We start from the raw sequence: 20,447 nt of genomic DNA on the forward strand, positions 1-20,447 counted from the left end.
TTTCAGTTGAATTCTCCTATTAAAAAAGGAAAAATCACACAATAGCCCAAGAACAGAGAGGAGTATGTATATTTGTGTAGTAGTTCTTTTCCATGGAATTAGTGCCAAATTTGTTAATAATCTAGAGGTGTTGATATTTGAATACAAAGTTCACAAGCCGGTACGTTCACACGTGCTCATCAACTAGGAACAAAATCTTCAAACTGCTATTGCTGGAATATCTAATATCCTGTGTTACTCCTAGAATCAGAATCCAGGCTGGAATAAGTAGTTTGATGCTACAGATTAGCAGATAGAGAAGTTTGTTTTGTGTGGGTCTTCTGTAGTCTTCCTTGGATGTCTGTAGAGGACATGATTAGTTAGATGTCTGGAATTGTTGCTTGGGCACTGCTGATAACTCAGCCTGTCAGTTATCGCAAAATATTTTACAGGTGAAGGGGAAAGATTGTCAAATACAACTTCTCTTCCACTGGGAAACTACTTCAGAAGCTTCCTGCACTTTTAATATTTGTAATATTAGTATATCTCACAAATACCAGGTAGGCTTTTCACATGGTTGTTTCACTTTTTCTATTTTTTTTTTTTTTTTTTTTTTTTTTTTTTTTAGGGAAAGACAAAATGAACCCTTTCTTTTTTCTGGGTTTTGGACATTCTCATCTAGTCTACTTCTGGAATAGAAGTGTACCTTTCAACTCAACAAATGAGACGTACTGCTACAGCACTGCCCGGGGCAGCACAGTGCTCCAAGGAGTAACTTTTGGTGGAATCCCAACTGTCCTGCTGCTTGATGTAACCTTCTTTTTTGTAAGTCCAGTTTCTATTTCTTGTATTGAACATACCTCTGGCCTTCTCAAAAGTTAGATTGTTCAGAATTCTCTTATTTATCAGGTTGGGATTTGTTTCTGAGAATCTTCAGAATAAGAAATGGGCTAAGGCCATGCTGGGAACCTCAAAGCACTGTTCAAGTGTTGATAAAGGTTCATATACACATGGGGTGACAGGGTCGCTGTGTGGATGTAGAAAGAGTAAAGTATCATAGGGTCATGGTGAGCTTTGTAGTGGTAGCTCAGATTTCTATGTTTTGTCTTAACTGCAAGGAAGTTTTTTCCTTACTCTGGGTTTAGGTACTGGGTACCTTTTCAGGAAGAGAACACCATTGCTAACTTTATTGTTATTCAAAATGAAATACAATATGGAAAATCTGTCATTTCACAAACTTTTTTAAAATTAGATTTCATAAAGCTGTTGACAAAATAATGTACTGATCAGCTCAGTCCTGAGAAAAGGAGGAATAGGATTAGTTGCTGGTCTGGAGGCTCCAGGACAGGCCTGAGACTCCAATAAAACTTATGATTATTAATGTAAATTTGGTCTAGGTGGTCTTAAGCCACCAGAAAGAGAGCTGTAGACCTGCAAATTGGCCTGGTAAGTGAGGCTTGTAGTAGAAAAATGAGACTAAAGGAATGACACAGTTCCTGAGTTCTAGAAAGCTACTGTGGAGAAACTTAAAACTACCTGAGCTGGTAGTTTTGTAGGGATATAGGGGATGTTCCTAAAAGTTACATAGTGGCATTCTTTGCTTTTGATTCGGTGTATGCAGCACGCTACCATAAATCCATTTTCTGAGCATGTACAGCATTTACTGCTCTGTGAAACTGATGCCACAGCATTTAATAAGATTTTGTTGGAATGGGGGGACTTTTTTTTTGTAAAGCTGTGGTTGAATTTTAACATACTAAGTCTCTGCTTTTGAGTTCCTTGCTGTTGAACTCTCCTCTCAAACAGCATTAGGTAGAGAGTTAGGTGCAGTGTGGAAGGCTTCTCTCCAAGTACCAAGTACTGCAATTTATTTAGCAACTCCTGTATTCCTATTTTTGTGGACGTTTACTGCATATCCCTTTAGTAACTGTCAGCTGATGGGTTTCTGAATATTATATCTAGGCTGGTTTCCTACGGAAGTGAGGTTTATATATTGTGTTGTCTTCCCATTTTTATCTGGCAGTTCTTCCTAATAACCGTAGAATCCATTAGCCAATTTCAACCAAAGCTGTCAAAGAGTCTAGAGAATTTTCCTGCTTGCATGAAGCTTAATGGCCAGATGAAAGAGGAAGATCTAAATTAATAATCCCTGTTGGGAGGAAGGCTCTTAGAAGAAGGTTATATTTATTGTGAAATGTGGAAATTAGCTGTGTAATCCAGATGCCTAGATAGTCTTAATGTGTATCCTGGCTGGCCAGTCAGTATTTGCATAGATCCAAATAAGTTACATCACTAGCACTTTCTAGTGAAACAGGTATGAGATGTAGGAGGGGCTAGGAGTAAGGGCGTATGCTACATATGCATAGAAAACAGGCCTTGTTACTTCTGCTTTGTTGCTTTGTACAGAGCAACTTGTTTATTTAAAAAAAAAAAAAAAGGCAAAATAAATGCATCTATGAAATACCTAGTGTTAGGGGTTTTTTTCTTGTTAGGCTCTCAAAGTGAAAATATAGGGGGAAGATGAATAATACATTGCAGAGATCAAATATAAGTTTCTGGGTTTTATAAGTTATGATAATATATTATTTTTACTGAGGATAAAAATAATTCTCATACTTGAGAAAACAGTTGAGCCCCTTACAGCCTGTTTACATCATTGTTTCAAAATAAAATAAAATTGCAAGTCATAATTCTGGTCATTAAGTAATGAATAATAGTAAAGGTGTATTTATGAAAGTTTTTACTTCCTCTGAAGTACTGCTTGCTACTTTTTCTGTCACAAACCTTCCTACGCTTGCAGTTCAGAAGTATTTTTGCATGTTCTCCTCCTGTATAAATCAGAGCAGGAAGGCAGGCGTTCTGGTCCTTTAGTCCCAGGCAGGTTGGTTTGTAGCACAGCCACCACTGGATTGCTTAATGTATGACAGTTGGTTTAGGAGCGAGGGTAGCATTTTTTTGACAGTTCCTATACACCGAAGAGTAATTGTTATGAAGTGGAAAAATAAATATCCAAAGATCTTTGTTTTTATTTTCTAGATTCTAATATTACTGTTTTCCGTTATAAGAAAGAGATTCTGGGACTACGGTCGTGTTGCTCTGGTGTCAGAAGCTGAAAGGTAAAAAAAATATGCAATCAGAACCAATTTGTTGAAACCATCTAGGGAATGTGGAAGTAGGTACCGTAAATAGGACTTAGATTAAGCACATTTGTATAAATTAGGTATATTTGTAATCACATGCACATATTTGTTAAAAATATCCTCATGCTGCTTTGTGTGAAATACGTCTCACTCAGAGCTACTCTTTGTGGTTTCAGTATTAAAGTTGCGTGTTTGGCATAGTCATGAATTTCATTCTACAGTTGCAGGTTAAGGAAGTGGAGGTAAGAAAATAGGCTTCTTGTCTGCTAACATGTCACATACCTACATGTTGATGTTTACAGTGTGATTCTGTGATAGAAGGATATTAACCGCTTTGTTTATCTTGGCTCAAGCCCAGTGTTTCCCAGAGCTCCCTATGCAGCCTGTGCCATAATATTGCTGAAGGGTTTAAAAATAAGAAAGAAATGTATCATTGCAGATTTCTGAAATCTTCACTGATATTTAGTAAGACGGCAAATGAGCTTTTTTTTTTTTTTTTTTAAAAAAATTATTTCTACAGGATGATGTCTTGGGATCTTTAAAAGCTAGCTGTCTCTTTATGAAGTGGGTAAACTTTAACAGTGAGCCTCTTCCTGGTATTAGTGGTGTAACGAAGTTGTGGTAAACTCACAACTAAGCAGCAGGAAAGGACTCAAAATGTGGTTTTAGATGTAATCCATGTACAATTGTGGGGGGGAAAAAAAAAAAAAAAAGAGGGCCAATAACTGCGGCTGCTTTAATCCAGCTAGCTCAGGCAGCAAGAATGAAGATGCTCAGGTATAGGCTTCCATGTGGGCTGTAGGGGCCTGCATGGGACAAACAGGTCCTTGAGCAGTCAGACACCTAGGAGCCTTTGTTATTGTCCCTGCTGGGCTGTGACCTGCGCCAGCCAGGTCAAAAATATTATAGATACGCCTATGAATACACTCCATTTTAACATGTGTTGTCCTGTGGTTATTGGCACATCACCATTGCAACATTTCTTTTTAGCAACAAACTAAAAACAGGGACTCTGCTATTTTTGAGGGCTACAGACTCTCTAAATGTTTCTAGCCTTGCTACAGGACTCAGTTTGCACCAGAAGGTGGCCCTGCAGGTGAGAGATTTAATTGTACAGAGAAATTCTGAGTAGTGGCTGTAAAATGAGGGAGGAAAGGTGGAGGGAAAAGAGGTGATCTCTTGTCATGAGGCACATCTGAACAGGAAGCTAGCTTGCAAATCTGATCCTCGCTAGGCTTCCAAACCTGTGTTGCATTCTCTTATGTTACTCTGGTCTTAATACCCCAATAAAGCATTGTTTTCTTTCTAGTTCTGTTATATGCTGTCACGTCAGGAGCTCACATGACCTACCTTTTCAACATGAGACATAACACAAGTTACTGTAATTAAGCATATGCTACAAGGTGAAAACCACAGCTTTCATAAGCGAAAAAGTATTTTTGTACTACTTCTCTTAGTTACTTCAGAATTGTGAAAGTTGAAATAATTCTGTGGAATTCCATCATCTGTTATTAAAGATACTTAAGAGCATCATTTAATGTATTTTAGTGAATCAAGATACAACCGCTTGTCAACATCTTCATCAGTACCTGAAGATCTTGAATATGATAGGGTAAGTATTCTAGAGTTTTAATATTTTTTTTAATGTAAGCTATTTAATGGAATCTGTAATTTGCCATTCCACCTAGCCCAATGAACCAGTAATTAAACTGGAAGACCATCTATATGCAAAAATTAGTAATGCATTGTGTATTGTGTTTTTGTAGAACCATACATAATCTCTCTCCATTTCCTGACAAACTATTGCCATATCACAAACCAATATCTTGTGTTGTTGTTTTTAAGTGACTATTTTTTTAAAAAATTAGAAGAGGGACTATATATTAGAGTTTCAAAGGGGAAGGAGGGAAGGAAAAAAGGCTACTAAATAATTTGTGCTTAAAATAACAGTTCAGAAAGTTACATTATGTTCACGTTGCAAATAATACCTAGTTGGTCTTTATGGTACATTGTCTTCCTCACAAATATGAGAAAACTGGATGCGAGTGTGAGGCTACTAATAATACCATGTGCTCTTAGTATTAAAACTGGTTTGGAGTGGAAGATAATTTTTTTACCAAACTTTTAATTGGTTCCATCCATAGTCTCTCTGCAGTCTTTGAAGTCACACATCTTTTGCATGTTGCAGCTTCAGAATGAACCATGCAAGAGTTGTCCAGTGGTGGCAGCCAACATTTTATATATGTATCAATATCTAGCCTTACAACTATATAATTGTATGAGCAATGAAAGCATACTGGTGTTTGATCAGGATTGCTCTGCTATCCGTGTAGTTTTCTTCATAATTTTTAAAACCCTAAAACAACTTTATCATTGAAGCTGTTAAATAAAAATGTGTCTCTTTAGCTCAGTACTGTTCACTGGGAAGAAGAGGCCTTCTGAGACACAAGATTTTTTTTTTTTTGAACCATACTGGAAAGTTCAGTGAGATGTAATCTCTGCTGTACTAATCCATAGGGGGATTTGTAAACCTATACAAGCAGTCTTTCTATTAATGTAATCACAGCGTTGTTTCTAACTACCGTTTAACTGATTAACTTGTATTAGACTCTCATGGAACTTATCCCTGAAATTCAAGAGTCTCTGGAAATGGTTTTGGAAAAAACAATCACCTTTTCTGCTCTAAAACAATCCTTTAAAAAAAATTCCTTAGAAGCCTCCACCTTGACTTCTGTTCATTGGAGATGGGATTTGGACACGCTTGTATAAATTTAAGAAGTCCAAACAATAAATGTGCAAGTAATAAAAAAACTCCCCTTAAATACTCTCTGAAGACAGACATATGAAGTACCTTGTAAAAAGTATGTAGAGTATGAGGTATTTTTCTGTATGTTTCGAAATTATGATTTCAGAGCAACAAACTGCCAACTTTTTAGCTAAGAGATTGACTTAATAGGAACACTTCTCTTAATCGTACAGATTAGAGACTATATTTTTTGTATGTTAAATCCTAAAAAATTCCTTTTTTATTTATAGGGGTTTTGTTCTTGGATGACAGCTGCTTTTCGGATGCAGTAAGTATATGAAACAGAAATAGTGACCTGTGGTTCATTTTGTTCTATTTTAAATTAAAAAAGGGGGGTTGCATTCAAAAATGTTGTTGGGGTTTTTTTTGGTTTGTTTCTTTTTTTTTCCTTTAGTAGATAGAATTTAATACAAACAGTGATACAGGTGCCTCTGGTGGGGTGGAAAAAGAATATAAAAACAAGGTCAGTTTATGGGAATACTTCTTCAGTTGTCCTTCTGCTGGCAGCCCAGGGACTTCCTGATCTTGGGACAGTGTGTGAATCTAAGTGAATCTATGACATTTATATGAATTCTGAGCTAATAATTAGGCTCTAGGCTTTTACCCTTCAAAGAGTTCTGTGTGGGTGTTGCCCTGTTTGAAGCAATTAGGGCTCCTGGGCAGGAAACAGGATTTCCCTGCAAGGATTTCTGTGGAGAACTCCTGGTTTAGCTGGGGCTGGAACTGATGAACTAGGAAAAGCCCATCCCACTGTTTCCTAGAAACTGAGCGTTAGATGTGTGATGTTCGTTCTTTGTATCTCTTGGGGCTTAGTAAATCATGATTTTTAAAAATCAATTTCTAGCTTGGATACAGTAAAATAAAGGGGTGGGGATTGAGCCTGTCTTTCTCCATTTTTGCTAGTTCAGTTCCTTCCTTTTTCAAGAACTCCTGTTTTAATCATCTGTCCTGCTGACAATGGATAGATGATGAGAGTTCGTTCCAAAGCCTATTAATATTTTCTGTTAATTTGATTTCACAAGAGTAAGGTGAGTCTGTTGTAATTCTCCTCCTGGGGAGCCTTTATGGAGATGAGTGAACACTGTCACAGTGTGATCTTAAAGTCTGAGAGCTAGACTTAACACCTTGTGACTGTCAAAGCAGGAGGTCACAGCAAATTACTTTGTCCTCTTTTAGGCTGATAAAAAAGAACTTGGATTTATATTTGCTTTTCAGATCACTTGTTTCCATCTTAAATTCCCTCATGTTAATTTTTGTATGGTGATACTGCACGGGAAAAAAACACTTTTGGAAGTTAGATTTATGCATGAAAGAACACAACCGTGTTGAAAACCGATAGGGATTGATGGATATGTCACTGGGTAGACTGAGAAATTAGTGTATATTCAAAAACCACCCCCCAAAACCCCAAAGATACTAAGTAGACTGATCATGTGCTTTTCTGTCTATGATGCAGCGATGACGAGATTCATGAGAGATGTGGTGAAGATGCCATACATTACCTTGCCTTCCAGCGTCACATCATCTGTTTGTTAATTGCTGTCAGCATTTTGTCTGTGTGTGTGATATTACCTGTCAACCTATCGGGTGATCTACTTGGTAAGAATTTTGTTTGTATTCTAAGAAGAATTTTGTGTTTTATATCATTGTAAAAGCTTTTAGGATTTTTAAAAATTTTGGTAGACTTTGTAAGTTTTGGTTTTGTTTTGTTTTCCCCTCTCAGTCTGCTGTGTGCGTCATTTTGTGTAAAATTTGTATGAGAGTAGAGGGTCCTTTATATGTCTGGCAAAAACTTTTGTCAGAAACAAGATGGCAGACCACATGCAGACATGGATGACTAGACCTAGAAGGTTCAAGGCAGGATTAACTTTACCTATGCCTTCTTAACTGGTGTTTATCTAGGCACTCTTTATGATATTTATTGGTGGCAATTGCCAATGGAAACTGTCTTCACAGACGAGAAATCTTTTTCTAGTGTCCAGTCTGAATCTCTTTTCCTGCAATTTAAGATCACTATTTTTTGACCTGTCACTGGGGAGGATAGATGATTATTTTCCTCTTTGCAATATCCTTTTAGCTGCTTGAAGATTATCAATTCATCTGTGCCTTTTCCTCTTTTTTGATAAACCAGACCAGTTAATTTGGTCATTAATGAGAAATGTTTTCTATTTCGCTGATCATAAAATCATCAGCCATCCTTTGAACTTTTACTTTTTTTTTTTTAAATCTAGCTAGACTGTCTCAAACTGTTACTTTCTGTCTTGGTTGGCAGCTCAAAACTAGACAGATGTTCTTGCTGAGACTGTGCTGACTAGGCAAAGAATTATTTCATATTTCTTGCAGTCTAGTCCTGATTATGTTTGCCAGTGTGACACCTACCTCTTTCCATTATTAACTCACACTCAACAAATACAGTAAGTGTGTCCTCTAGTCTGCCATTCAGGTTGCTAATGAGAATACTGGTGGACAGAACTCTGTTAAACTCTGTTTAAACATTCTTCCACTTTTGATAATGAGCCCTTATAAGCCCATTTTATACCTGGCTTTCTATCAGTCTTATCAGGATAATGTTTACAGAGTTGTTCATAGTTGATCATCTTGGTGAATAGCAATGCAGAAAAAGCAATAATTCATTTGCTTTTACCAGGAGCTTTCAGGAGGAGTATTTGCTTGTGTTTTGTTTTGCTTGTTCTTATACCACAACAGTTGCATCTTGTTTTGTGTACTGACCTTGCTGATCTTTGTCCCTGTAATTTATTCTCTTCTATTGTCCTTAATAATGTGGCCTAGTTCTTGTTTTCAGTTTACTCCTACCTGTGTTTTAAACAGCCTTGTGACTTAGCCCTCCTCCGTAAAGGGATATGTTGTACCTGTGCCTTTAGTATTGTTTCTCTGTGGAACTGCCATCTCTGACTTCCGTTTTATGAGCTCTTTCTTATCCATTCTCTGTTTATATTAATACCTGCTTTCTTAAAGACCATTGCTTTTCTTTTTTTTTTTTTTTTAGTTCTTTGCATTTCTTTTCTTTTTCTGTTCTTTCAAAGGATCCTTTATCACTTCACAGTTGCTTCTCCTTCCTTGTTTTCCATCTCTGTTCTCAGCCAGCCTTCCTAGTTTTACAGAATCAAATCCAACACAACTGGTGCCCTTGTTGCTGTCTTCACCTCCTTCATAAAGTAGAGAGAGATGCTGGTGCCTTCAAAGAACTTACAGAACATAGTTCCCTCTTTTGATCTGTTTACTACTTGTATATTTATACCAAAATGGATTCTGTAATACACATCAATTTGTGTGCATGGTCCTTCTCTAACTAACTATAATTTGATAAAAGTAGTAGTATCTTGGATACCAATAGATGCTCTCTGTTAATTCAGATGGCAGAGTATGGCTGGCCTTATAAAGCAGGAGAATAGAGCTTCTGTTTTCCTGCATTAATTTTTGTGATGCTAGAAAATACAGATGAAAAACAAATACGAAGTTTTAGTGCCTCTCCCCTTCTTTCTCCCCTTCCACTGTATGTTGTTTTTGTGCATTTATAGTTTTTTTTGGTTGTGATGACTTAATTTGCAATGTGGTTTAACAGTCTATGCTAGAAGATTGTTTAGCTTTCCAGATACACTTAGGTCTCTTTCCTTTGTGAATATGCACTCAATTTTCACTGCCTTGAATTATCATTTTTTAAAATACTTGACAGTCTTGAGAAACACTGTCATATAAACTTTCTCATTTTTGACCTTTGTAAGGTTATCAGTACTGGTTTGTCAACACTGAATTAATACAGTTTAAAAAACTGAGATAAGAAATCAGTGAAGATGGAATAAAAATGTGAAGGAAATATGTTCAAATCCCTAATCAATGTTGTTAATGGGCTTGAAGGGAGATTGGAGGGAGAAGGGAAACTGCTGCAAAGGTCTAGTATTCAGATGTTTAAAATAATCTAGAATTTCTCTTGGTGGGTTGAATGTGGTATAATCCTGCGCTTTTTTCCCCAACTTTAAAATGCAATACACTGTAAACCAGCATTAGTTATGATTCTAAATCTTTTTAACAATGAACATGTTTGGCATTAAAAAGTAGTATATCAACGTTAAAAAAAAAAATAAAAGCTGACTTTCTGATAGTTTGCATGTGAATGTTGCACCAGTTAATTATGCTACCTGTTTTTGTTCTTCTTAGATAAAGATCCCTATAGTTTTGGAAGAACAACTATAGTAAACTTACAAACTGGGTAAGTAAATCTTACAGACTACTTTTATGCTTATGTCTGTTTCCTGCCATAGTCTCTAAACACATGAATTGATACTTACCGCATGGCTCATGGGGTAGGAATTACTTATTCACGCTTCAACAACTGAAACTGGGATACGTTCTGCTTCAGGCTATGCAGTTACAGTGCTGATAAGAAATCTGGAGACTTGGCTTCTACTCTCTCAGCTCTTACTTCTTGCACCACATGTTTCTCTTGGCTAATGACTGCACATCTAGTGATATTATTTTCAAAAATTTCCACATTAAAAGAAACCATACTTCAGAAGGAAAATAAAGCTAACAGCTTTACTAGAATGTGTAACGCAAATGATTTAAATTCTCTTTACGTGTGTGCATATCTCTCATATCTGAGATCACAGTTAAAATTACTTCTGTGTGTTTTTATTAAAAGGTCTGTAAAATAGTTGAGATACAAAGCTGTACAATTTTTTGGTTTATTACTTGACCAATCCACATCCATCCATGCTACTATATCCAATAGAGTTTCTGCCAATGCACTTCAGGTTTTTTTAACCACATTACGAATCCATGCACTTCAGTTTTTTTTTTTAACCACATTATGAATCCAAGTAAGTAGTGGGGATTTTTTGTTTGTTTGAGTTTTTTATCTGTAAAATAGGTTCCTGTATTTTAGGTTAATTGTAATTATTAATGCTCTTTGCAAAACTGAAGAGCTGTTCACAGAACAGAACTTCTGTAAGCTTTGAGGAAGGATCTATCAGAGAAGCAGAATTTACTCCCTGTATTAGGCCATTGTCAATTTGTGTAAGGATTGTGCTCGAGGAGAGTTCAATTATGCACTCAGCACAGTAAATAATAAGGCCAATAGAAAACATTTTGGCAAATAGCATGGTGTGTGCTATTGGTGATCTGAATGAGAAGGCGCAAGCCAAACGCTGCCTAAAAATGTCCATGTCATAGAATATCTGTTTCCTTTGTAGGTCTGTTACCCATAGAATTTTATGGTAGGCAAGTAACCCTAATGGCTGTCCAAGGCATCTGCGTAGGTGTGGCTGACTACCAGTAACTACCTTTTTTCCTTGTTTTGTGTTCAATGAGAGGTTCTGATCTACTTAGCATCTTCATGGCTACTTGTATCAGTTGGACAACGGGTTCTTCCTGTTTCTCATATTCGTAACATTTTTCTGACAGTAATAATCTTCTTTGGCTGCACACGGTTTTTGCTGTTGTTTACCTGATTCTGACTGTTGTCTTCATGAGACATCACATGAAGTATGTCACATATAAAGAAGAAAACACAGTAAGTTTCTGTATTGGGGTGAAAAAAAGCATATAGCATGTTTGCAAGTGGATAATGCTAAAAAATCAAATTGCTAAGATGCCTTCTGCTTGCTAGAATGTAATGTAGGTGTGAAGGAATTCACTGAAAGCAAAGCTCCACTGAGTGAATTGTGAAAATGGACAGAGAGAAGGGGGTTGGGGAGTGATTTGTGAAATTTTGGTGTAACTGTTACTAATATAGAAGGTGAACATGGTGCTGTCTTGAATAGGTGCAGCTCCCATCAAAATTTCCTGCCTTTTTTTCCCCTCTTCAGCACTGCTACCTGTGTTGTGTTACTGCCTTCCTCATATTCTTGTTTTTTCTTTCATGAGTTGCAGTTTCATTGGAGTTGCATTTTTCTCTTGCAGGTTAAGTGCACATTGTTTATAACTGGTCTTCCAAAAAATGCAAAAGAAGAGACAATACAAGGCCATTTCACGTAAGTTCCATGCTTGAGTAGTATCATTAGGAACACGAGATTCAAAATTGTCCTAGTAGTTTCACCTGCCCAAGCAGAAATGTTTTTTAACTTTTGCGCTGTTTAATATTCATGTTAGAGTATCCATCTTCTAAAAGCATATCTTATTCCTTAGACAGAATTGAGAAAAGACTATGTTTCAATTAAGTTAGCTGATTTTAAATTAGAATCTAAGAAAGTGGCTGGCTGTGTATCCACACTTCCCATTCATGCTCCCACATGGCCTTTACTTGGGAATAATGTGGCACACCTCATATTAAAGTAACTTTCAGCAGCTGTCTCTCTGGAAGTCTCCACTATGATACCTCATTCAGAAACAAAATGAATGATTGAAATGTCAGTTAGACAACAGTGGTGCTCTTTGAAGCAATTTCTTCACTGTACTTTCTGTTCTTACTGTTCTCGTGTACTGCTTCCTTTTCAGTGCTGCCTACCCAACCTGTGCTGTGCTGGAGGTCCAGCTGTGTTATGATGTAGCCAAGCTTATTCATCTCTTCAAAAAAAGGTACTTGTTTTTGTAATCTACCTGAGTTTAGCATAATTTTATGAATGCTTTTCCAGTCCTTAATCAGCATATACCAGTAATACTAAGCTTGCACATACTAGAAATAAATTCAGCTCTTAAAGTTCTGGTCTGGACTTCAGTTAGATTCAGCTGTGTTTTAACGTGAGTAGTGGGGCTCAGCCAGTTTCTTGTAGGTGTGATATGTTGTGCATTGCATAAGATAAACTTTGACTTGCTGATTATTTATTTGTGTATGTATTTAATGATTGCCGGGCAGTGTAAAGTGGAAAACCCAACTATTGAATTAATAACTCTGGGACCCTGCTTCTTTGGCTGGAGGTGCTGGTCACAGGAGAAAAAAAGTGCTATCTTCTGGGCTATACATTGGTGGTTTTTTCCTGGAACCTAACTAAAAGTGTAGGCTGTATATTGCAGTTACAGACTTGAAAATAAATTATGCTACATAGCCAAAATAAGGTATATGAATATCTTTGGTGACTGAATAATTTATCAGTCCTTGACATAACTTTTTCTCTTGAGGATTATATTCTTCTTAAACTTGATGTTGATACTGTTTTCTTGCAAAATGTTATGGATGTATTTTTCTGTCCAGAAAACAGGCAGAAAAAAGCCTGACTTACTATGAACACCTGCATCAGAAGTATGGCAAGCGGGTCCAAATCAACCCTAAGCCATGTGGTCAATTCTGCTGTTGTGAAATGAGAGGATGTGAAAGGGTAAGAGATTGTGTTCGTGTTTAGTTATGGCTAGGTAGATTTAGAAGGGTAGAGAATTGGTTTTGTGTGACATCTTGTTAAGCTTCAGAAAATTCTTTATTCATTTATTGCAGATAGCTCATCCTTCATGTTCTTGCACTGTAAAGAAAAGGAAATCCCCAAAACTTTTGAAATGTAATATTAGTGCAAAAATTGAAGAAGAAAAACTTCCTGTTTGTTTGTCCTCATATTGTGATGTGATTTGTAATCTGTGGAAGTAGTATGAAGAAGAGAGACTATGGTCTGTGTAAGCTGTATTTTAATGAAGATATTAGCCATCTGGTACTTGGATGTAACAATCATCAATTTCCTGACAGGAGGATGCTGTAGATTATTATACCAAAGTTAGAAATGAACTGATGGAAGAATATTCAAAAGAGGAACAAGCTGTTCATAATAACCCGCTGGGAATGGCTTTTGTAACATTTCAAGAGAAATCCATGGCAACCTAGTAAGTTTTGTCTGGTGTCTTGTTCTCTTTTAAATATAATAGTACAACTGACTTCTTGTTTGTGTTGCTTGTTTGCTTATGTTGGTTCTTCTTCCTTTCTTCTTCTTCACCATCCTGTGGATTTGGTCTGCTTAGCTTTCCGGTAAGTTTTCCCGTGAGTGTGCATTTAGCCTCTGTTTCAAGTGAAGAAATATCAAAGTGACTAAATGGCTCTGGACATTTATTGGGATAAGGAGCCTTTCTCTTATGTGTGGGATCCAGTCCCTCAGTGTAGGTTAATAGTAGACCAGACTAATTGGCTCTTGAATGCGAGTTGCTGATTTCTCCATTTTCCACTGTGCAAATGGTCCCATTACCAAACTGTCACAGTGGGTGCAAATTACACTGCTAGTTAGTCATCTCTGCTTTGCTGAGTCAGTGACTGACCCGGCCGTACGTGATAGATACCCATTATGTATCTCTCTTGCCTGATATTATAGATACATGTGTATCAGAAGTTGTTCAGTGCTTTTTACTCAGTCATTTGTAGAGAAAATACATGTAGCCTTTTGTCTTCTGTTGGCAGTTTGTGAGCATCTTCTATTAACACAAAGTAAGTAAAGGGAAGCAGAATAGTATTTGTACTACAAAAATAACGCATCATGCTTTTTTTTATTCTTCATAGCTTCTCTGATGTAAATTGTCTGCATTCTTTTGACCTTCAAGCCATATTAGAGAGCCAGTCTTTCAGGCTTTTTTTCAATGAGGACCAGTGTATAGAATTCCTTGCAAGAATTTGAGATGCTGGGGAAAGTTTTGCTTGCTGCTTTTTAACTGAGTAGTGATTGCGTGGCAAAATCTGCCATCCTTTTAATTTTGTAATGTTACACACCGTGTTTAGAGAATCTAGAGCATGAAATAACATTTTAAGATGTGAAACTGAAAGAAGAAATAAGCACTGAAGTTCCTTGTCTAGCTGCTGATTTGTCATGTAAAAGTTTGATGGAATTGTCTCTCCATGGGCATGTGCTTTGAGCTACAGTGCGGGCATCTCTGAGTTGAATTATCGAGAACTGAAAACATTTTAGTTTTGTTTAGCTTGGAATTGATGCAGTGGACTCCATTCTCTGGAAAATTAGATTAGATTACATGTGAAGCTGAGCCTACCATCAAATTAGAAAGTTATTTGGTGCCCTTAGTAGGCTCCGCTCCACAGAGCCCTAAAATAGGATGAGAGAAACAGGAAGCCAGGACTGAGGTTCATGAAGCCAGGTGGTTGTAGAAGCTTGGTTAGTGATGGTGCTCGGTAGTATGGCTGGTAGTGCTAAAGCTTGCTCTGTATCTATTTTTACAAATAAACTGTCAAAGTATAATTAACTTTCTTAAACACTTGCTGCTGCGAGATGCTGGCAATTTGACATCACTACTTGAATTCTGGTAAGGTAAAGATCTGGGGTTTGGGGGTTGTTTTTGTTTGTTTGGTGTTCGTGTGCGTGGTTCTCTGGTTGTTTTTTTTTTTATATATTAAGAGCACAACTGAGAAACAAGCATGTTCAGGAATTTTAGAGTCTGACTGTTCAAATATAACATATACTGTTTCCATACTAGTGTAATAGAGCTTATCTGGGGTGGAATTTCTTATACACAGTAACGCACACACAGTTATACTGTCTCTGAATATATGCCTAGCGCTTCGATTGCTGCGTTTTGGGAAATCTTTGAAAGCATTTATTCTGGGCGTGTTTAAATTCTGTTTAAATACATTGATTGTCAATCAACTCATAATATGAGAAGATAAAATTAAGCACTGTGATTATTTCAGGAGTGGGTGAAACAGGGTAATATTTTGAATTGTGAGAATACCAGCATGATAAAAGTTTTCTGAGAATTGCTACTCAAGGCAAAATTGGCTAGTTTTGATACTAGTGTAATGAAATGAGAGTACAGACTAATCCTTTAGTCTGCTTTGATTTGAAAACAGCTGTAATTACGTAAAGAGGTGTTTGGGGAACTGCCTGTCTTTATTTTTTTCTAATGCTCTCAGGCTTTGATTTATTTTTTAAAATATTTTTTTAATATGAGTCACTGCTGTTATTAGTGTTGGTAGAAGCACTGAACAGTTCAAACCAAGACTGCTCTTTGTTTCCAACTTTGTCAGATCTCAAAGCCCTGTGGTAGTAACTGTTTATATGCTGGTCCTTACATGCATAATACAACATTACATTGTTGTCTAAGTACTATCTTGATCTCTGGTTATTAGAAGCAAAAGACCCTTTATCGCTATTCCCAGTCTTTCTCATTACATATGCATCACTTTCAGGTGTAAGAATTTGGAAAAATCCACCTTTTTCTTCCTTACAGTATCCTTAAGGACTTCAATGCCTGCAAATGTCAGAGTATTAAGTGTAAAGGAGAACCCCAGCCATCATCCTACAGCAGGGAGCTGTGCGTATCAAACTGGGAGGTCACGTACGCTCCTTATCCTGAGAATATTTGTTGGTAAGATTCCTGTCTTACATCCATTTATTTATGATAATGAATGGGGACAGGAGAAGAGACCTGAGTGCATTTTTCTTTAATCCTAAATTAAGACTTTATGTAGCATTTGAATGTGACTGATCTGCATCTTTATTTCCATTACTGGTGTTTTTTATTGACCTCGGGGAGACGTCTCAGGGGCTGACTAGAGTTTTGCCACTGTAAAATTCTGGTACCTGCAGTTCCTGTTAACTAAAAAAACCTGCAAATACAACAACAACAAACAAAAAAACCCCAACAAACAAACAAAACCTCCAAAAAACCCACCCCCATCTTATTAACGTCTGTGCCTCAGTGTTTCCATTTTTTGAGGTTAATGCATATCTACTGTTGAAATCTGAGGAAAGCAACTTGGTGTTAGTACTGAGTATTCTCCGAGTATGGTGTTTTTTTGGGGTTTTTTTGAGTTGCCACGTGAGGAGTATAACTTGACCCATTCTGTGAGCTATGGTCTGTCTTCTAACATCTTTTTATTGACCTAGTAAATTTCCCAGACTTTACCCACTGCTTACAAGAGAGTGCCAGAAAATAGATAAATGCTTTTTGAATTAAACTATTCTTGTGCTGCCTGCTGTCATGCATAGTCTAAAAATGACTAAACGTTTTCCAATTGCTTTGAAATAACTTAGGGTTGGGTCAATATAATCCCCTGTTCATATAACAGTAAATTTGTTGTGACGTTTCCATTGCCCAAACCAAAACTGCAAGTGAGAGACAAACATGCACAAGTTATTATATATTTCACCTGTATGTAACTTCTTTTAAATGTACACTTTTTGCCTAATGATTTTAATAGAAAAATACTTATAAGGTGACTATGCCATCTATTTCTAATAATTGAGAGGTTTTCTCTAGAACTGCAATTTTGCAGTTGGGAATAAAGTACATGATCTTTAACCATAAAGCAAACAACCATGATTCTTAGTTGTGTCTTTTGCAACTGTGTTATTTTGTGATATGAATTAAAAATCTCATGTAAGCTGCTTTCCAAGTAGGGTCATTTTAATCTGCCTTTTTCATGAAAGGGTTCTTGCATGCATGTGTGCTTCATTTCCTCTTCCTTTCTTCAAGCACTGTCTTATGGATGCAGGAAATGATCCTTGAGACTCAGTGGGTTGAAGCACTTGCAAAGCTTTTCTCAACATCTCTGAGAGGGGAAGATGATGGGATTTTGTTGTTTGTTTGTTCGGTTTTTTTTTTCCTGTTTGTTTTCTTTTCTCCCCCTTGGAAAAGAGTGGGCACAGGGATTTGCCAAGTTACTTACCTGGGTTCACAAAAAGACTTACAACTGGGGATGTTACTGAGCCTTTGTATCCCTGTTTTATCTGTTCTAAATACTTGGCTTTGGCTGGGGTTCAAATCATTCCAGTCCTTTTGGGAACCATTTCAGATAACATTTAAGAACTTTACCTGTTAAAGACCTATGGTTGCTGTTTTGATATGGCAGGAAGGGATGCAGGGTTTTTTAATTGGTTTTTTTTTCAAATCACAGTTTCTTGGTAAATTCTGCCTCTGATAGCTATTCTCTTTTTAGAAATTCTCTGTATCTTCTTCTATCTCTGTCAGTTCTTGTTCAAATACTTCTGTATTACTAAACAGTGGAAGTGTTTCATCCCAAACCTTAACTACGTTAGACATTGTGTTTGTGTTATGAAAGACTAAATACTTTCTTATGCAAGTGCAATTTATATTATCATTCAAGAAAGGTTGCACAGTTTTCTTTATTTCTAATAGCAACTGGAACTTGTGTAGTGCTTTGTTATATGACCTGGGGACTATGAAAGCTCAATTTAGAAGAAGCAGTGCCACCTGCTACTTGACAGATAGTATGATAGTATATATTTTTAACGGCAAATGCTTACTGCTTGTTTTTATGTCTCTTTTTTTTTAGGAAAAATCTTTCAGTGCGTGGACTAAAATGGTGGTTTAGATGGGCTTGCATTAATTTGCTTCTTTTTATTGTGCTGTTTTTTCTTACTACTCCTTCCATAATCATCTCAACCATGGACAAGTTCAATGTCACTAAACCTATTCACTACCTTAATGTGAGTATCACCACATGTTTGGATATAGCTGTGTATCAAACCAATATGTTGATAAACTGATAGGTGTCTATAAGCTCAATTCAGTTGAAATCCTCAGGATTGTTTTATGTAACTGCTGATTAAAAAGCATATGCCCAGAACCAGGTCTTTAGTCCTCTTTTGTTCATTGAGAGTAAACTGACGTACTTTAATCTGAAACTTTATATTATTATAAATGTCTCATTTGTTTGTAGTTAAAATTTTCATTCCAAATTTACATAATTATAAATTTTATAATCAAAAACCTTTGCCAAAAATGGAATTTCAAGACCAATTTCTATTTTTATTTTTATGTTGAGAAAGGGGGAAATTCAGATTTTAAACTCTGAAGTAAAATGCCATGGCTTTATTTTCCTTATTGGATTCAAAACAGGATGGCTTATATATCTGGTCCTAGTTTGACTGCTACTAAAGTCTCTTGCAAACTGTTCATTTTAAATACTTCCCCAAGCTAGTGTAAACGACATAAAAACTGCTTGTGAGACTTCCCTCTCATGGAATTTAATTCTCAGTCCTACTCGTGTTCTTTGTCTTGCACACCAGTGATGAGCACTCACTCATTTTAAGACTGTATCTGGATAGAACTTCCACAGTCCAACCTGTTACAATTTACAAAAAGCAAAAAAAGCAAAAAAAGCTTATGTTCTACCACAGCTACGTTAAAATGTTTTTTTACTTATTCTTACCCTTTTTCCCCCCCCGCTAGAATCCCATCGTCAGTCAGTTTTTCCCAACGCTCTTGCTCTGGTCCTTCTCAGCTTTGCTACCAACAATTGTCTATTACTCAACTTTGCTGGAGTCCCACTGGACAAAGTAAGCAAGATTTTGCTCTGGTTTTGCCTTATCAGCTGAATTATTAAAATGAATGGAGAAAGTGCTTATCTTTCATGGACCTCTTAAATCTGCAGACCTCTCATAGCAGGGAATGTCACGTTTTTGACTCTTTCTAATATTATAGCCAATACTTTGAAGTTTAAGTAACATGTAATCAGTACAGCAAGTGTAATCTGACCACATGATTTGCTTATGCTTCCCCCTGCCCCCAGCCTCTTTGTGTTTAATCAGGAAAAAAATGTATAAGCAGACTCAGGGGGTGTAGCTTCAACAGGAGTGTGAGAAGTGCCTCTGATCCCATAACTATGTCACTCTCTGGGAAGACAGGACATGTGGGTTTGGATCTCTTCCAGGCTGAGAACATCACAGAATCCCACTTGAACAGAAAGTGCTCCAGCTGCTGGCATGCTACTTGTAAAAAGGGCATCCATCTTTTTGTTGTTTTGTGTGGAAAAAATGGTCTGGATGTAACTCTTGATGTACAACTCAGTTGCTGTTGGATATTATTAGTGGTGATCTGAGAAGACCAAGGCCCAGCAGATGTGTTGATGCAAGATTTTCAGATACAACCAGTGCACTCCAGAGATGTCAAGCACAGTGACGTGCTGCTAACTTGGAGGACTCAGCACAGCTTGGTTTGGCATACCAGGTTTCATCCCCAGTTTACCCAGAAGCATGATACTGCATAGTGAATCCCAGCCTCACTCAACTTCACTTAATCTTTTTCTATAATGCCTGAAGCCATTTTTTGTTTGTTTTTGTATTCTAAGGTAAATTTTTTTTGCTTTAATTTTTTGTACCATTCCCTTGTAAGACATCATGTCTAGAATCTACTATTTATTCATCAAAGTTGTATGCTTTTCATCCACTGGTTTTTTGAGGGTTTTTTGTTTTGGTAGTTGCACTAGGCACTTGAATGTTGAGCCCTGCTCAATTGGTTGAAATAGATTTCTAAAGGCACTAGTGATCACAGGTCTGATTTCCGGCTTCAGTATAGTTATACTGATACAATGCACAGTGCCCAAGGGCTACATGGTCCATAAAATCCATAAATGATACATAAAATCTCTGTGGTTTTAATGCCCTGTCAGATACCACCTTTAACAGTCTGAATTGTTTATAGTAATTACTGCACTTTTCTGGCAACAGTGTGTCACTAGATAGATGTTCCTGCCACTGTAGTAGGGGTGTGGCATTAGTAGTGTCATGTTGTTCCCAAAGGCTTGACACTTGTCAAGGACAGTCAAGTAGCTTGTCTAAGTGTCTGGTTTCTTGGCAGTGGTGCCCTTTTGCGAATTGCCTAATCCCTCTTGGCATAACACTTGT

At 36.9% G+C, this 20,447-nt stretch overlaps 1 protein-coding gene across 1 annotated transcript in view; it reads left to right on the forward strand.

Moving 5' to 3' along the window:
- TMEM63A (transmembrane protein 63A) overlaps positions 1-20,447 on the forward strand; it is a 33,354-nt gene that overhangs the window by 1,478 nt on the left and 11,429 nt on the right. Inside the window, exons 2-15 of the mRNA XM_074817785.1 lie at positions 608-804; positions 3,016-3,095; positions 4,668-4,731; positions 6,156-6,193; positions 7,382-7,524; positions 10,102-10,153; positions 11,347-11,455; positions 11,845-11,915; positions 12,379-12,459; positions 13,073-13,196; positions 13,553-13,686; positions 16,027-16,164; positions 18,095-18,248; positions 18,994-19,100. Coding sequence (XP_074673886.1) covers positions 619-804; positions 3,016-3,095; positions 4,668-4,731; positions 6,156-6,193; positions 7,382-7,524; positions 10,102-10,153; positions 11,347-11,455; positions 11,845-11,915; positions 12,379-12,459; positions 13,073-13,196; positions 13,553-13,686; positions 16,027-16,164; positions 18,095-18,248; positions 18,994-19,100 — 1,481 coding nt within the window. The 5' untranslated portion in view covers positions 608-618. The remainder of the gene's footprint in view (positions 1-607; positions 805-3,015; positions 3,096-4,667; positions 4,732-6,155; positions 6,194-7,381; positions 7,525-10,101; positions 10,154-11,346; positions 11,456-11,844; positions 11,916-12,378; positions 12,460-13,072; positions 13,197-13,552; positions 13,687-16,026; positions 16,165-18,094; positions 18,249-18,993; positions 19,101-20,447) is intronic.

Source organism: Strix aluco, chromosome 3, assembly GCF_031877795.1.
Source record: "Strix aluco isolate bStrAlu1 chromosome 3, bStrAlu1.hap1, whole genome shotgun sequence".
NCBI classification, from domain to species: domain Eukaryota; kingdom Metazoa; phylum Chordata; class Aves; order Strigiformes; family Strigidae; genus Strix; species Strix aluco.